This window comes from Pygocentrus nattereri, chromosome 13 (assembly GCF_015220715.1).
Source record: "Pygocentrus nattereri isolate fPygNat1 chromosome 13, fPygNat1.pri, whole genome shotgun sequence".
Classification (NCBI taxonomy): domain Eukaryota; kingdom Metazoa; phylum Chordata; class Actinopteri; order Characiformes; family Serrasalmidae; genus Pygocentrus; species Pygocentrus nattereri.
Genome location: NC_051223.1, coordinates 29,557,051 through 29,575,859, shown reverse-complemented (window position 1 = coordinate 29,575,859; position 18,809 = coordinate 29,557,051). Strand labels below are relative to the sequence as shown.

The following is an 18,809-nucleotide window of genomic DNA, read 5'->3' as shown; positions in this document are numbered from 1 at the left end:
CATTCCAATAGATTGCAGTACACTTTAAAAAGTATGGGGGGTGTTTTGGATTCTACTGTTTCTTTACACCATAATGAAAGGAATTGTTCATAGAATTTTTAAATGGAGAAGAATAAAGAGGTACTGCATAATAACTATTATGCTACTACAATAGCATAATAATTAGATTAGAAGATTAATCTCATAATAGGAAATCAGTTACAGAAAGAGTCCTCAGTTCCAGCTCCAGTTTATATAGCTCTTGCAGTTGAATGAATTCTGAAAGCTGTCACAGGAAGCAATAACTGGTTATTGACATGATGGCTGTATCCAGTATTTATATTTTGAGTTTCTACCCCCCCTTCATTCCTCTCCTTACCAGACCGCTCAGGCCTAACGTGTGTGGAGAAGATCGAGAAGTGCCAGGAGACCTACCTGCTGGCGTTCGAACACTACATCAACTATCGCAAGCACAACATTCCCCACTTCTGGCCCAAGCTGCTGATGAAGGTGACGGACCTGCGCATGATTGGAGCCTGCCATGCCAGCCGCTTCCTGCACATGAAGGTGGAGTGTCCCACCGAGCTCTTCCCTCCACTTTTCCTCGAGGTGTTCGAGGACCAGGAGGTGTGAGCCCCGGATTGAAGAGAGAGCGCAGTAGGAACCTGCGCTTTTTTTTTCCTTCACCGACCACCTCCCTCCACCCCCAAACAAACACGGCCCCACAGCCCTCCTCCCCATGCATCAAACTCACCAGCAGCAGTAGCAGCAGTGACCGCAGAGGCAGAGGCAGGGGTCCCAGTCAGGAAGGGGTTAATTTCTGGGGGTTTTTTTCTGCTTTCCCTTTTTTCTTTTTTTTTTTTTTTGATTTACAGAATGCTCAGTCCTCACTTTCTCCACACCCACCTTAGATCCTCCCTGCCAATCAATTTATCCGGTGGCCCTTCTGTCTCTGCGCTTTCACCGTAGACTGATCTACCTGAACCTCAGCTATGGACACATAATAAACACACATAAAAACACACACAGACATCTAACCTCATGCAAGAACTCTTAAGCAAGTATAAACCCACACAGCGCACTACTCTCACACCAGTTTCTCAGAGCAGTTTTGTTGTGCAGTGCATTTGGCTGATGCATGTCTGCAGGTCCTCTCTGATTGGAGGGCTTGCTGCTAGACGACGACCTTGGCAGCCCTGCTGAGAAAGGGCAGAGATTTGTGTTAACCAGTGGTCAGTTAAATTAAGTAGTGTAAATAATCCTGGTACCACTAGTGATAACCAGTGTCACTCTCTCGTATTCATCATGTGACCAGATCAACATTAGCTATGTCACATGATGCCATAGTTTTTCAAAGCTCTTTGCTAATCTGGAGCAGACTTGAACATACCTCATTACACTCAAACTAATTACAGTGAGCCTGTGTGCAGAGCAGGAGGATATTTCTGAACCAAATCAGGTGCTATATTTAAATAAAGCTTCTCAAACGGATTTGGGACATTTTAGGAAATATGCCCTCCCTCACTCACACATACACACACACACACACACACACACACACACACACACACACACACACACACACACACACAAAGCACAGAATTCCTTTCTTTGTAGATTATTCGAAATGTACCTGGTATGCATTTAGTGCACATTCAGGAACACGTCTACATACACACACACAGTGCAACCTTGGTCTCTTAGTGTGTGGTTCTGCCTTGTCATTGCCTGGGTTTTCTGTGCCAGCACACAGGCCTGATCTGAATGATAATTGAGCCCTTCTGTCTCCTAGGAAAGACACTGCAGCACGCAGAGCGCAGGAGGGGGCTCAGAGAGAGAGAGAGAGAGAAAGAGAGATAGAGAGAGAGAGAGAGCAAAAGGCTGTCTCACAAACCCAGGTCCATAGAGACAGAAAGAAATTTAGGCAGCCTTGGGGGGTGTTCAGATGATGCCTTTTTAAACATGTTGCATCTCATGTTTTAAAGAAGCAGGATAGTCTTCTTAGTTGGCTGGCTAACTCATTACTATGAAAAGTAGATGAACATGAGACAGGAAAAACTGATAAATGTTTAGAAACTGACATATATAAAATATAATAAATACAAAAATTATAGTTATAAACTGATTTTACATAAATCTGTTAATTCAGTTAATCAAGTGTGTCAACAGAGCAAAGTGCATTGTGTAGACTACAGGAGTGCTTTTCAGTCATGGTGCACATTGCTCCATAGACAACAACGAAAAGAAGCACGCTTGAGAGAGTTTGAAAAGGCGTTGTCTGAACCCTTTGCTGTCCCCTTTTTTATTTAGACCATCTGAAAAGCGCTGATTTAGTATTACCATCTTTCCTGGCCCAGTATGCGCACACACACACACACACACACACACACACACACACACACACACACACACACACACACACCCACCCCACAAACACTTAAACACACCTCAGAAAACTCGAATGCCTCATTACTGTATGCACTGCAGTGCTGTTGCCCTGAAAACCCTCACAGGGCTTTGTGAGTTCAATCCAGTCCCTGTGTGTTCTGCTACTGCTGCCCTGGCTGTGACACAAACACACACACACACACACACACACACACATACACACATATACACACACATAGTGATGGGCTTAGGCAGAGCAGGCTGGCGGACTGGCTGTTTTGTTTTTTGTTTTGGTTGGTTTTTTTTTTTTTTGGTTTTGGTTTTTTTTACCTCAATGTGGGCACACCTCTGGCTGTTGCGCCAAGACTGCCTCTGTGCTAACAGGCTCTACCTCACCTCTGGACACAGAGCAGCTCCCGCACAGCCTCCTCCTCCCACTCACACACACACACACACACACACGCGAACACACCACACAGACACACACACAGTACCTGCACTTCAACATACACATACTGACATATTCATGAGCAGAAACATAAAACATCTAGGATGAACACCCAATGTATTGACACCGAGCCCCACCTCAGTGCTGTCCAAACACACACCAACACCTCCCTCAGCTCTCCCTCTTGATGGGAGTCTACCACTGTAGACAGGAGGGCCTACCATTTCCTTATCCTGATCTGTCTGCTTTCGGAATCCCTTCATTCTGGGCTGAGAGGACAATTCTGTTTAGGGGACTTTTATCCTTTTTTTCTGTTTCAGTTAATTGTGGGACCAATTGTCACTGAAATTTGGAACCCCATTCCATTTCCGTTAAAACGGAAGCTAAGCTGGTGGGAATAGACAGTGTGAATGAAAGAGCAAATGCTGTTGGTTCTGAAAACCAGCAGCAAAAAGGACTGTAGTTTTTAAAGTGGGAGAAAATGAAGATCCCACTGGTGGCCAGGCCAAACCCCAACACGGTCTAGATTTCTTAAAAAAGAAAAAAAAGTATAGAAAAAAGCTTTTTTTTGTTGTCTTTTTGAATATCGAGCAGTAGTTTGTGAAAAGTCTTTGTAAGGCAGAGTGAGGGGAAGATGACTGTGGAAGAGGAGACAATGTGAGGCGGGCAGGTGGTCCTTATAGGCCCTTAGCATTTTTGGCTTCTTTGAAAACCCATAAAATCAGTACCTCCTCTCTGAGGTACCAATGTGTGCCCGCCCCCCTGCAGCAGTAGATTTTGCACTTAAGGAGTTATTGTTCCCTCCCTTCCACCGAGTCTAACAGCAGCATAGACATTAAAATAGCATGCTCTTATATCGAGGACACCCCCCCACTAGCCTTCTGTCAGACAGAGGCCACACCTACATGTGTTCTTTAGCGCGCTCTCAGAGTCAGTATTACAGTAAACCATGTCCCTTTTCGACTTTAACTACCAACGCATCAGCATACACACACTCTAACACGCACACACACATCCCCTTTGTGTCCCCCTCTGGGAGTCCTCTGCAGTGGCTTCAGACGAACACCAAATCGAAAGGGGCCTCTCCCTTGTGAGACAAGGCTGGCCGTGGCCGTGTGCAGACGGCACCACCGAGTGAATGTGAAGTGGTATGCAGCAGGACAAGCAAGTACGAACGAAAGTGGGAGAGAAAAACGAGAGCATGAAGGGCAGATTGAGGTCCATTTTGGAGTCAACGAATCATGACTTTGCGAAAGGAGCAAACAAGCAAGAGAGCTGGCCCTCTTCCCTCTCCTAGATTGGATGATTGTCCACGTTGTCCCGCCCCTTTCAGTGGAGATCCCTGTAGCCCCCACCTTTAGAGCAAGAGAAACCAAATCCCACACAGAGACCCTCGTCAGGAGCTGAAGATGGCATTCCATGGATCCATGTATGGAATTCAAGCTTGGAACACAAGTGACGCGCTGAATCACCACTGGTCACACAGTGATGTCATTGGTTCTGCTTGGGTATGTGTGTAACAAGCAGGGGTTACGATGCTGCTTTACCTTCTGAGTCTAATTTTATTTCAGAGAAACAAAAACAGATATAATGAAATAATTATGAACCCAGAAAACAAAACTTAAAAAAAGATGACTTTAAAGACTCCAGAACAAAGTTAAAAGCTTGGAGATTGAGGTTTTTTGTTGTTGTTGTTTGTTTGTTTTTGTTTTTTTTATCTCAATGTGTTTTTTTGTTGTTTGTTTGTTCATTTTTTGGCGCTTAACTGCTCTGTGTAAGAGAGAAAAGAACAGCCGTAGTCACTTTTGACCATGCGTGCAGTGTAACCTAGACAGAGTTTCACCTCTTTTTCACCTCAAAAATAGTTTGTATCCATAAGCCAACTGCTCTGTTTGTCTGTATATCTGTCCTATTGTCCGTCCTTTTATCCAGTTGAATTTACAACAAAAAACAGGAATATTTTCATTTTTTTATATTTTTGTTTCCTTTTTTATGAAAGAAAACAGGAAAATAATGCAAGAGACTGAAAATACAAAAAAAAAAAAAAAAGAAAAGTAAAAACTGAAACACAATCTACTCATACCTCACACAACACGAAACTCAAATGAACTTGGGAGGAGTGCTTATCTACAAGGCACTTGTTCAAGTGCATCAAATGCATGTATAGATACTCTGAGGTAAAGTGCTTGGTGCGCAGGAGTGTCTGTAGTGATCACAGACGCACACAGCCCCTTTCTCCATGTTTGAAAGCCAACAGAGCCTTTGGACTTCAAGCTAAGTTAGTTTTATACTCCCTTCTAGCCTGGAGTCAACGTCAGGACGCTGGAGCTCCTTCTGGAAGCGTCTCAAGCAGGATGGGTTACAGGGTGGCTCGAAGCCTGGAGCGGAGCTGTGTGTGTCTGTGACGGTGGAGAGTGCTTCATGGTATTGAATGTAGCTGACAGGACTGGGCTAGAACCAAGCCCAGCAACCAGAACCTCACTTCAGGTCACCAGCAGAGTGGACATTGCTGTCAAAAATGATGTTATAACAACAAACTGAGAATCTATTGCCCGCCTGCAAGGTGCAATACTTGTTCAACCTTTGTGTTCTCTTTTTTTGTATTTTTTTTTCATTTAGGGTTTTATTTTGGCCATAACCAAGGTTGTAAATACAAAACAAAAAAAGAAAAAGATATTGAAAGATTAATTCAGTATATGTCAACCATATGCAACACTCACATACTGGATATTGAGAGGCCAGAAGGCAAAACGTGCTGGCTGAATCCACCACTTTGTAAGTAAAACTGCATACGTAACTATGTAATTGCTTCATACATCTGTATGTGTGCTTGTGTGCACTCGCGAACGCGCATGTCGACCCCTTCTTACAGAAAAAAAAGTGCCCCATGAAGTTAACAGTCTGACCCTGTGCCTCCTATTCCTCACGAAGTGATAGCGAACATATATCCCTTTGGACCCTCACGCTAAGCAGAGTTGTTGTGGACTGTTCTATCTTAGTGGGTTTGCTGGCAGGGGGAAAGAAAATTGAATCGATAGAAAAGTGCCCTATTGTTAGAGTCATAGACTTTTGAAGTCCCCTTGTTAATATTATTCAAGGCGCATTACTTATTATACCTTCAGCTTGCCTCTCAGCCATCGATCAGATTACACCAGAGAAACTAAAAGATCAGGCCCATCCACAGTAGAAGTCTTATAGAACCTGTGGCCCATGCGTCCACATGCGCACACACACATGCACAGGCATGCCAGGATGGAGGGAACGGCTTGGGGAGTGTTTTGTTTGGCTTTTGCTGTTGCCGCTGTTTTTGTTCCTCTGCTTTTTGCCAAATGTAGTTTTGTGTTTGGTCCTCCAAAAGATAAAAAAAAACACTTTGTAGCAAGAATGTCTATGCAATGCCTTTCCACTCCCCACTGAATGCACCCAGGATGTTTGAGTGAGCCCACAGGCCTCTATACGAACACTCCCCTCTAGTCCCAGCCCACCACCTCCTCCTAATATGAACACAAGAGCCTCGCTCAGTCCTCTTCTGAAACCTGCAACCGAAGGCTCTTGCTGTTACCCGTTAACCCAGAGACACGAGGCCAAGGCAAGTGTTCGGTTAAGGTTTAGTGATATCATCCACTGTGAAGAGGCTGCTCAGAAGGCAGTGTGTGTATGTGTATATGTGTGTGTTTGTGTGACGAACGCTCTCATGGTTCGGTGGATCGGAACTACCTTTTAAAAAAAATTTGATTTTTGGCAGTTCCAGTTCCTGAAATTGAAAAAACAAAAAGTTAAGATATTAAAAAAATAAATCAGACTGTGCCGTTCTTTATAAAAGACGGACAAATGCCATGTGTTGGATTTGTACATATGAAATGTGCAGGACAGCTGAATGTAGTTGAAGCGCCACACTTCAGGCTGAGTAGCAGTGAAGTGCTTAATGGAAGTGAATGGCACCTCTCCTGTGAGTAAAGTGCTCATTAGCTGCCAGTGCTACAAGATTCCTGCTTACGGTCATACAGAGGCACGGTGTACAGGAGGGAGAAAGAACGCCCCTCTGTGTGACACAGTTAGCCCTGCTTTACAGCAGCTGTCAGCCTGTGTACAGTATGGAAAACAAATGTAATTAGCTGTCATATTGCAATCGATCACAATGGCTGCCCAGTTCTCCCTGTGCTTTCTAATTAGCTTTAGCAGTGGTGTTGAGAGAACCCTAAACTAACCAAATCCACGAGTGCAATACATTTAAAATGAGCACCCTGGTCACATGACCCTAAATCTTAGTGTAATCTAAACTTAGTCTGAGTTTTTGAGTCTGTATGAATTGAATTGAATTGACTTAGTGTGAATGTATCCCCAGTGCCCAAACGTGTGCTTTTTAAACACACCCATCCATGAGAGTGTGCAAGGAGAGCAGGATGATGTCCACTCCACACCTGTTATCAGTGAGACTGGAAAAAAAAAGAAAACTATTGAAGGATTCTCTCAGGTATAAGACAAAAAGTATAACAAGCATTTTTTTTTAAATAAATGATGAAAAAATTGAGCCACTGCCATTTTGTTAGCTCATCATTCTTTGCTCTCTGAGTGGAGGTTGTGCTTTGTGTTTGTGTCCAGTGTCTTTATCTTTCCATAATTCTTTGTGATCTATCTATCTATCTATCTATCTATCTATCTATCTATCTATCTATCTATCTATCTATCTATCTATCTATCTATCTATCTGACTGTCTGTCTGTCTGTCTGTCTGTCTGTCTGTCTGTCTGTCTGTCTGTCTGTCTATTTAGCTGATCACACCCTATCCTCTAAGTGGGCCTACTTCATGGACATGTAATCTGGTGTTACATAAAAGAAAACTATAATCTGCTGTGTAACAAAATTGACATTCCACTTAGTAGATCATGGACACTTAATAAACATCAGAATTGCACTTATGAATATGGACATGCAGACTTTCAGTCCCCCTTTGAAATGTACACAAAACCTGCCTTATGAGCTAGGCCCAGTTAGACTGTTTCTACAATTCTTCAATTAAACATTCTTACATGCATACACCAAGACACTTTATATTTGTATGTGAAATCCAACCGGACAGTGGATGTTAGTATGTTTTGGCAAATTGCTCCTCTCTCTACCCATTGTGTACCTGTTTACATGCAGTAAAAATTCCATCAGCATGTATTAAGCCTTCCAGATTTTTTTGCTCCTCTGTTCACAAACCAATACTGTTTTTATACAGCCAAAATGCTTCTGTTGATGTATTGAAGGCTTTGTGTTGTTCTACAGGTTGGATGTTGTGCGTCTGTGCATGTACCGTGTGTTTGCGTCCTTGTGCACCGTGTATGTGTGTGTGGGCGTGTGCGCGTGTGTGATTGTGGTGGTGCATTTCTCTATTGCGATCAGTTGCTTGGCAGGATCCTTTGCTGATTGACCCTCTTGTTCCACTCTTGGCACCTTTCAAGGCCTTGCGATTGCTGTATAAAGCAGTGATTTGCAATAGAAATTAATTTCAGGAAGAATGTAGCTAGTGACATTGAGTAGATGGTCCTAGAGGAGAGGGAGTCACGGTAATGACTCTGAGGTCTGGCTTTTAAGAGAAGCGCTAATGATTTTCCATGTGCTAATGGAAAACATTTCACTAACAGGGAGGCAGGTCTGTTCCCCTCTTTCACTCTCTTGCACTCTGTCTCTCTCTCTCTCTCTCTCTCTCTCTCTCTCTCTCTCTCTCTCTCTCTCTCTCTCTCTCTCTCTCTCTCTTTTCTCTCTCTTTTCTCTCTCATAGGTTTCTATACAGCAGCTGTATTGATTGTGTCTGGTGCAGTTCCTATGTGGTGTTGTAATATGACATTTATCGACCTTTATCGACATATGCACATTTATGCAATGGCACCAAAAGCATTTTTTGGAAATTAAGTTGGAGTGCTGAAGGCCTATGGTTTGCATTGGATTTCAGCAAGAATTCTAGCAAGGCTGATACAGCAATGCAGTATTTAGAGATGTGTGCTAAACAAGTTTGTTTATACAACACTTTGACCTGAGGCATATTTTTTTTGTCCAAAAGAGAGAGAGCAGTAGTTGCCTCTCCTTATCAATATGGCAATAAAGACCAGCCAATAAAGCACTGTGGCAGGAATTTTACTTAATGCTATTCTTCTAAAGCTGGGACGTTAGATGATGGCACAGTGACGTGTGGAAAGTGTAAATAAGTCATTACTGGGACAAATTAGTCAGCAAAACTGGTGGCGTAGCTGGTTCGTAGTGTTTAGAGTTTAGCCCTTTAGCCATATGAGATAGATTGATGTTCTTGTTTTGAAACCTACATATACATTGATGCTTTTCATCTTGATCTTTTTCTCTATGATGCTGTTTGATATCAAACTGGAAAAGAGAACATGATATGCCTAGACAGCAAGGAATGTATACAAATGCAGATGCAAATGGGAGCAAATGTATTTAGCCAAGGGTGAGAGATTACTGGGGAGGAGAATAGTTTTAAATGGCCTCAAGGGAATCTCTTTGGGTAGAATATTATTGTGTAATCAAATAAAGCTATAGCTATAAATACTTATGCAATGTTTGTCAGGTTTGAAACTGTGTGCTGTGGATTTGGGCTTGCTCAGGTTCAATCTTAAGGCCTTGGAGGGTGTTTCCCCCCCTTGAACCCCCATCTTCCTCAGATTGATGCATGATTGTCTAGGCTTTTCTTCAGCACCTCATGGACATGTACCCTCCTAGCATGCAGACTCGCTCTGATGCAAAATAGATTTTCCCTGCATGGAAAGCTTTAGTCACAGTGTGAAATCTGGCCAACAGCCAAAAGGGCAAGGGCAGGGGGCAGTGAATTAAATAATTCAATCAATAAAGGGGTATTGCAGATAATGAGTTATTTGAAATCCGGCCAAATTCCTCGGTTCAGGTGCAACCTGGAGGGTTCGTGTCTGAAAGTCCATCATTCTTTCTCCTCGTTCTCTTTCTTTTCCTCTCTTTTTCTTATTTTCTCTCATATTTGACCACTCCCTCTGGGGCTCAGACTGTACAGTCCACATAGGAGTGCTCCCATGTGTTCCTTGTGAGTCCTAAGAATGTGCACTTAAAACACACAAAAGCCAACTCAAGCAGTTCTTCTGTAATACCAAATCCTGACTACATCTCTGAGTCTGTTTTCTCTCCTTGTTCTGTTACACTGTGTTTTATGCAGGTCTTTTTATTGTCTTTTCTTTAGTTTCTACACTTGGTGACATTGTTCAAACAGCAAGTTTTGTGGTTCTGGTGAGATACTGATTCCAAAAGTGATTCCAAACTACCAACAACCAGCAGTGAACAGCAAAACGTATTACAAACACTGTAACTACCATTACTACTTCAACTAATACTTGTCTACTACTACTGTATGGAAGTTCTGAATGCTTACTTTTTTTTTTGTCCTCACTCTGTCCAAGTTGCTCACTTCACTGTGATCGCTGAGGCGGCTGGGAAAAGAAGGCGTGTTCTTCACAGTCACTCAGGGGTCCTGACCAATCACAGGCTTATGTCAGGGGTTAGCTGATAGGACTGGCAGGACCATGGTTTGATAAAGATCCTTGAGGGCTCTGGTGAAATCGAACAGTACTGTACAGAAGAGACCCTTTGTTTATTTAATTTCCAGTCAGAATTATTGTCTTAAATTATACATTTACATTCAGCAACATGAAAAAAAGCAGAAAACATGTTTTCATATATTTAACAGGAAAGTCTCACATTTTTCAGTATTTAGTGTGTCTACTCTTTTCAGGAGACTTGCTTTCGGTTCTTAGAGGAATGTGGAGAGTTATAAGTTCAGTCTTGGAAGTTTTCAGTCTTGGATGCATTTTCTGCTTCTCGTGGTCCAAGTAATCCCAAACACATTCAGTGATGTTGAGCTCTGGACCCTGGGGTCAGTCCATTGTTCTGAGAACAGTTTTTTGTTTGATTTCTTAATAACAGCCTCTTGACAGCTACACATCCTTTCAGATTCATAGTGTTGAGTCTTCTCCTCACAGTGGAAGGATGGACCTGTGGATTTTTTTCAGATCTGAAGCAAGAGTGGAGCTTTATATATAAAGATGATGCTTTAAATACTGCTTATCTGATGGAGAATTGTTGTGGTCTGACAGGTCTCGTTTTGTCTCTCTATTTAATCTTTTAATACTTTTTTGAATGCTAGTTTTGGAAGCTCCACCTAATTTTCTTTTGACTTTCCCCTTTTACGAGTGGATTATTTCACATCTGATCACCTCAGAAACATTTCCAAAAAAAAAAAAACGGCTGTTTTGACTGGAAGTTAAATAAAATCTGGTGTCTGAGTTTAGCACAGTACCGTACATAGGACATCATTACACGGCCATGGAAGTAGCACACAGCCAACAAACAAAACACCAACAGATAAAACTGTTCCTTCAGTTTTGGTGAGGGAATAGCTAACCAACAGCTTAATGATGCTAATCTGCAGTGGTAGTTGAAGCTAAACTTAGTAGAGCATCGCTGAGGCAAGCTAGCAAAGTTGCAGCGCTGTGGTTGTGTGTGGATAGCTCACACTAAAAGACTAATAGACTAGAAGACTTCACTTTGGTGGCCTTCACAAGGCTGAGCGATGGACAGAAGCAGCCACAGCGAATTAATGCATTTGTGTCCCAGTCTCCAGGGTGCAGTAGAGCAGTCCAGGGACAGTGTTTAGAATGGATGCCCACTAAGCGCAGGCATGCAGAAAGGACATAGGAACACACAGGACGGCTATATGCAAGCTCTGGGCAAAACACACAGACATGAATATGCACACACAGAGTCTCAAAAAATCTACACACACACAACACCTCCGAATATTTACTGTGATCTCCTCTCACACCACCCACTCCACCCCACCTCCATCATCCTGACGACCACCATCCCCCCCACCCCCACCACCTCTACATCCACCCTTTCCTCCAATAAGAGTCCAGTGGGTGGTGTGATGTCAGGTTTTTGTGGTGGGCTGCTTATGACAGGTCCAGACAATCAGCGTGTTTGTAAATGTCGATGTGTGATTTTCCAATTCTTTGTTTATGGTCAGGATTTTAAAGGAAGATATTTTTATGGTAATTGTCGCTGGTCTATTTTACTATATATTTATGTAATAAATATGTGACTAAATTTACATCCCAGACTCCCTGGTCTATTATTGCCGCCTCCACCCCTTCCCCCTCAAATTTGCGTTTTTTGTTTGTTTGTTTGTTTTCCCCTGTGATTTCAGTTTTCTGGACTTGGGTTTCAGATTGGGTTGCTATATTATTTGCCCACAGTGTTGGCTGTTTCACCAGTGTTTAAAGTATTCACACTAAGCTCTAACATTCATAACACACTTAAAGACTTAATGACAACTCCATCCACCCTCTACCAAGATGTAATGTGCCAAGCTAAAGGAAGAGCATGAGATAAACTCCAGTGTTGAAGGGGAAAGATTAATTATTTGCCCTCCATACAGAGTTTTGGCAGTGGACAGGCTGTGGTCAGCACTGTCATGGAGCCAGGGGCGTGCAGCCTAGACAGTCCACAGCTCCTGGGCCTGAGTCTCCATGTTTCCACTCTCTGCGCTATGCACAAAGGAGTTATTATGTCGTTGCTGTCCAAAAAGGAAAAGTATCTCCTTTTTTCCAACTTTTATTTTTATGCATCATTTAAGCTCAGCAGATGAATGGATAAATGCTCGAAATTTGTTTGGAATAAAACTATATAGCTCTCACTAAAAGTCAACTGTACCCATAAAGTTACTATTTTGGAGCTATTTGTTTTTCTTTGGACAGTGACAATGTTAAATATAACGTAATATACAATTTATGTCCATTCATCTGACCTGTCTTTTCCTACTTCCTTCTGTGACTCTCTTCTTGGACCTGCTCTGCAATGTCTTACAGAACTGTAAGGTTTTGGTGACACTTGTCTGATGACCAGCATTAAGTCCTGCAGTTGGATTGAAGTCATTAAAGAAAGAACCTGTTGCGATCAGAAAATGGGTTGCAATGTCTAGCACATGTGAAAGTGCTCTTGGAGCATAGGCAGCATCTCTTAATTTTATGTTGAAGAAGCTGTGAAAATCTTTACACTGCCTTAAATGAACAAGAGTGATATAACAAACAGCACAAATTGAGTTATACTGAATGGCTGAAGGATAGAGGAAGGTCAGCCAAGTGGCTGCAGAGCTGTTCATGTTCTGACTGACTGTTGCCCCCTGCTGACAGGGACCATAGACTTTCAGAGGCATGGGTGGATTCTTCCCAATTAAGACTGTATAGAAGTGGTGCAACGGATGAGAAGTACTTTGAGTAGCTGAATACAGTGTTGGAGCTGAATGCACAAAGTGTTTATACGACTGCCTCGTTCAGTAGACCTACACTGAAAAAGTAATGAATTTATTCACATATGTGCATCATTTCCACATGAATCAAGTCCATCACCACTTTGAGGTCTTTCAGGTTACTTTTAACAATAAGTTGTATATCTCATTCATGTAGGAGTTTTGTACATGTGAATCATGTATATTCACTGCTTTACTTTATCAGTGTAATCCAATTCTGCACATCAATATGAGAAACAACTGAGAGGGAAGAAAGTCACTGTGGAAGTATATGTTCCTCTGTGGTGCTTAATTCTGTCCCTTTTTTATGAATGACTGTTTCTTTGCTTTTAAAACGGTACTTCTCTAAAGCTAACGTCCGTAGCAGTGCATTGGCCAACTGTACTCTTGCAGGGTAGCGGCCAGCTTGATGCCCCATGTGTATTGAAGCTGTTGTGGAGCCTGTGAGCTCACAAAGGCAGCTTTCCAGTCAGCCAATCAGAAGGTAGAATGTTAGTCCTGCCTCCATACCCCTCCTTTCCTGCCACTGCTTACATCTTTCCCACCCCTCTGTCTCTCTCTCTCTCTCTCTTTCTCTCTCTGCCCTTAACTACCCTCTCTCCCTAATGTGCTGCATGTTCCTGCGTTCAGCAGGATGTTGTAGCACTCGCAAGCAGGCAGGCTACACAACCAGCTGTGCAGTTGTTTCAAGTACACAGACACCATTCAGTGAGCAAGGACCACGTCATCTCCTGTCCTTGTGCAGATCTGTGCTATTTAATCAAGTAAAAATGTTCAGTTTGTTTATTTATTGATTATTATGTCTGGAAATTCTGGCATTTATACCATTCCCCTTTTTTTATTTAGTAGGAAAACTAAAGTAAGCACATTGTAGGTAGATTATGCTCCAAAGACAAACCTTCTCACACATGGACTGACTCCCCGTGTGACCAAAAAGGAGGGGAGTGGTGAGTATTAAATAGAGTTGCACAGATCCCACTTTTTCCCTTCCGACAAAGGTATCTGATCCTCAAGTATCTGAGTACAGATACTGATTTTAACATAATCTAACACAACTACTAGATAGGTGATAGGTGACATTTATAACATTCCACTTTTTAAATATTTTATAATGATACAAGCAGTGCTCTGTGTCACAAATTAAACAAAATGAGCTTGAATGAATGGCATTTACACATTGGATAGCTTCACATCCAAATGATTTCAGAGCTACAGTAATCGCCGCACTCTGAGGCATGGATTATCTTTAAATGCTTAATTAATTCTGGTTGAAATCCTTGCTCGTCATACTTCCCCTCAAAATTCTGGCAGATTTTGCAGTGAGCATTTTTACTACTGCTTGACTCAAACTTGAAATAATTACTTAATTATATTGGAATTCCATTACCAGTCCTTTGTTAAAGTGGAAATCTATACAGCAACAAAAATGGTACTACTGTGGTTACAAAGTTTGAACCATGCAAAGAACCATTTAAGCATGTGATGGCTCTAAACAGAACTCATGGTTCTAAATAAAACCACAGTGCTAATGTTGTTAATGAAATGAAAGCAAATAGCCACAAACTAGCACTGACAGCAACGTCATGCTGATTGGTAGTTACTGACTTACATTCATTGTCAGCAACATTAACATAAATGGTTATTGAGCTGTTCCTTTAAAATACAATGTAGTCAGTGCACAGCAGGATTTTAATGCTGTTTCTCAATGCTGCTGATGAACCCACTTTTAAAGATCATTACACAGACAGTCCATGTACGCTGCTCTCCTGTGTGACTGAATGGGGAGAGTAAAGGCTTTTGAGTGCAGCCACTCCCCCTCCCTTCCCTTGCTTGAAAACAATCAGAAATGAATTGATTCTGACAGCAGTCCTCTCTCTCTCACTCACGCGCACACACACGCTCTAACTCACTCATTTAGAACTGTGCACATGAAAAGCCCCTTACGTAAGAGTCTCCCCCTCCAACCCGCGAGTCCTTGGCTCCACTCATGAGGGTCAGGTGAGGACATGCAGGCAGTGAAGTGAGTGTAGCAGGAATGGAGAGAGAATGGAATCTAGAGACCCTAGAACATTGGTCGATACAGGGGCAAGGCTGGAGGCCGTAGGGGATCAGAGGCTTTAGAGTGCTCAGAACTTTGAGCCATGCGGAGGACGAAAAAGACCATAAGGGTACACTACAGTGGAAAAGAGGAAGCTTTCAATCAAACCATCTCAGCAGTAGGTGAGAGAGAAAATACCATTTAGACAAAACAAAGAGTGAACACTAATGCTTGGGCATAATGTAACAGTGCCCCAGCCTTGGCTGTTATGGTTCTGCAGCTGTGAGGAGCGCTGACCACAAAGGAGGCCCAGCGTATGGTAAAACTGGTCACGTTCCAAGTGACTGCTGCCCTCTGCTGATGGATATCATAAAGTTTTGGAGACCTGGCCATGTATTTAGATTAAAGGAAATGATGGGATTGATTAGACATTTCTGTCAATTATGCAGAATTACTATGAAAATTCTACCATTCCACCAATTGAAGAGGATTACTGTGAGAATCCTACCACTCTATCGTTCTGCCAATTGAACAAAACTAGCAAATTCTACCATTTTACAGATTTAACAGAATTATTGAGAATTCTACTGTTCTGTCAACTGATCAGAATTACTACATTTATCTTATATATACCAATTTATCTTTTTCAAAATTCTGAGAAAGTCCTGCCTCCTTTAGTTACTGTTGCTACATCCATTAAACTCTCAGTCCAGCTGACTGGTAACAGTCGTTACTCTGAAGTGCAAATGCTACGAGAATTCTATCAGTCAGAATGTTGTCCTGAACTTCCCTCATTCAGCCAAATTCTCTCACTGTTTATTTAGTAAGAGAACAAGTGTGTGAATAAGTCTTCATAAGTGTTTCTGTGTGATCTCATTTGTCCCATTTTTGTGAATAACTATGTTATTCTGAATGTTATGCTACACGTATCGTTTTTATCTATTGCAATTACCAGCTTGGTATCTATATATGGTCTTCTATAGCTATATATACATGTCTGGACAGCACATACCGGGTCCCCCAGTGTGCGAATGGCTGTGTGGTTATTTGTAGGGCAGTAAGGAGCTTAGGCCTGGATGTCCCTCAACTGCCCGATGGGGCAAGTGAAAATATGAGCCAGACAGGCCGCAGGAAGTGTGAGGGGGTGCTGGTGGTAGGAATACTGGGTTATACAAGGACAGGGTAGGATATACCCTCTGCTCTTGTTACATCATGCCTGCATCCTCTGCCTCTGCACTTTTACATAATGCAGAGTGAGAGAGAGAGACTGAGGGAGAGAGAGTGAGTGCTACAGATCAGCCCTTTCCCTGCAGCCACAGTGCTAAAGCTCAGTCTCTAATCCTCTTATTGTGGCTGTCATTACGTTGGGAAAGGCCCTGCATGTACAGTCAATGCAAAGCCATCTAAACGTTCATGGGAATAGAACAGTTTTAAATTACTTTGTAGAAGTTACTAACATGTTAAGGTTTAAAATGTAGCTGTGGAAACATACCAACAAAGCAGGTACGCAAGTAGTAAGCCTGCTAACTCAGTAAGCACTCAGTTTATCCATACTGTAACCATTATGGTATATTTACAGTCAGTTTGTTCTACTTTTATTTGTCAAAGGGAAGCAACTGGACATTGCAGAAAAATACCAGGCGCCCTGGAGACAGTGACATGCTGCTGTGCAAGCAGTTGCTTTTCTAATGTTGGCATTTCTAAACTAAGTGTGAAAGCGTACTCAGTTGCGAAAGACTTTCCAGTTTTTTTTTTCCAGGTCCTATAGAGGAATGGCAGGCGGTACATGGTTGTACTCGTGGACAGTGCAGCTTGAGCCCCATCTAGTGGTTGTATTTACTGCTGTTTAGAAGGAAGCAGAAATGGGATCATACAGATCTAAAAATGGTTCCTAAAGGGTCAATGGTTTCAGATGTGGTTCAAAGAAAGAAGTGCCAGTCTGTATAGAACCTTTACACTATGTGGATGGTGTAAAAGAGGTGCTTTGTATTTTTACACAATGACCAAAAGTGCTTCATGTATTACATTGTATAAAGAACCCTATTTGGCACCTGCATTTTTATGACAGGTTTTTGTGTCGTTTTATGTCTGCAAAATTAATTAAATTAGAGACTATTAATAAGATGAGACATAATAACCTTCAGTTAAGGTGATGAGTTACATGCTGTAGCAACTCAAAGAAGAATTCACATGCATAAATGGCTCTTTGCATGGTTAAATTGTTTTTCCTCAGTCAAAGAACCAGTTTTTGTACTGCATAGAACCCTTTTTGCTAATTTCCTTACGGTATGTTCAAAAATTTTTACTTACCATAGCATTTCATTGTGTATGTATGTATATATAGGTGCATCTTAATAAATTAGAATATAATGGAAAAGTTCATTTATTTCAGTAATTCAGTTCAAAAAGTGAAACTCCTATATTATGTAGATTCATTACACTGTCCAGAAGGCAGTCATTGTAACCCTCCACAAGGAGGGTAAGCCACAAAAGGTCATTGCTAAAGAAGCTGGCTGATTGTCAAGAAAAGGCGATTCAAGAATTTGGGGCAGATTCACAAGGAGTGCACTGCTGCTGGAGCTACCACACACAGACGTTTCCAGGACATGGCCTACAACTGTCATATTCCTTGTGTAAAGCCACTCATGAACCAGAGACAATGTCAGAAGCGTCTTACCTGGGCCAAGGAGAAAAAGGACTGGACTGTTGCTCAGTGGTCCAAAGTCCTGTTTTCAGTTGAAAGTAAATTTTGCATTTAATTTGGAAATCAAGGTCCCAGAGTCTAGAGGAAGAGTGGAGATGCACACAATCCAAGCTTGAGGTCTAGTGTGAAGTTTCCACAATCAGTGATGGTATGGGGAACCATGTCATCTGCTGGTGTTGGTCCACTGTGTTATATCAAGTCCAAAGTCAGTGTAGCTGTCTACCAGGACATTTTAGAGCACTTCATGCTTCCCTCTGCTGACAAGCTTTATGGAGATGCGGATTTCATTTTCCAGCAGGACTTGGCACCTGCCCACATTGCCAAAAGTACTGAGTGCATATATTGTACATACTTTTCAGTAGGCCAACATTTACAAAAAATAATTTTTGAAATTGGTGTTATACAATATTCAAATTTTCTGAGATTGACTGTTGGGGTTTCATTGGCTGTAGGCAATAATCATCAACACTAAAATAAATAAATGCTTGGAATGGGTCACTCTGTGTGTAATGAATCTATATAATATAGGAGTTTCACTTTTTGAATTGAATTACTGAAATAAATTAACTTTCCCATGAAATTCTAATTTATTGAGATGTACCTACCTACACACACACACACACACACACACACATACATACATATATATGGGTTGACACTATAGAAATGAAAGTTGGATATAACAAAGTAGTCAGTGTACAGCTTGTATAGCAGTATAGATTTACTGTCCTCTGAAAATAACTCAACACACAGACATTAATGTCTGATTAGCTGGCAACACAAGTGAGTACACCTCACAGTGAACATGTCCAAATTGTGCTTAATGTGTCAATATTTTGTGCAACCACTATTATTATATCTAGCACTGCCTTCACCCTTTTGGGCATGGAATTCACCAGAGCTGCAAAGGTTGCTACTGGAC

At 41.9% G+C, this 18,809-nt stretch overlaps 1 protein-coding gene across 3 annotated transcripts in view; it reads left to right on the top strand.

The window, feature by feature from the left end:
* Positions 1–7,346, top strand: part of thrab (thyroid hormone receptor alpha b) — a 151,081-nt gene extending 143,735 nt beyond the window's left edge. For all 3 annotated transcript variants that reach the window (XM_017702462.2, XM_017702470.2, XM_017702488.2), the window contains one exon: positions 362–7,346. In XM_017702462.2, coding sequence (XP_017557951.1) covers positions 362–612 — 251 coding nt within the window. In that variant the 3' untranslated portion in view covers positions 613–7,346. The remainder of the gene's footprint in view (positions 1–361) is intronic.
* The last annotated feature ends 11,463 nt before the right edge of the window (positions 7,347–18,809 follow it).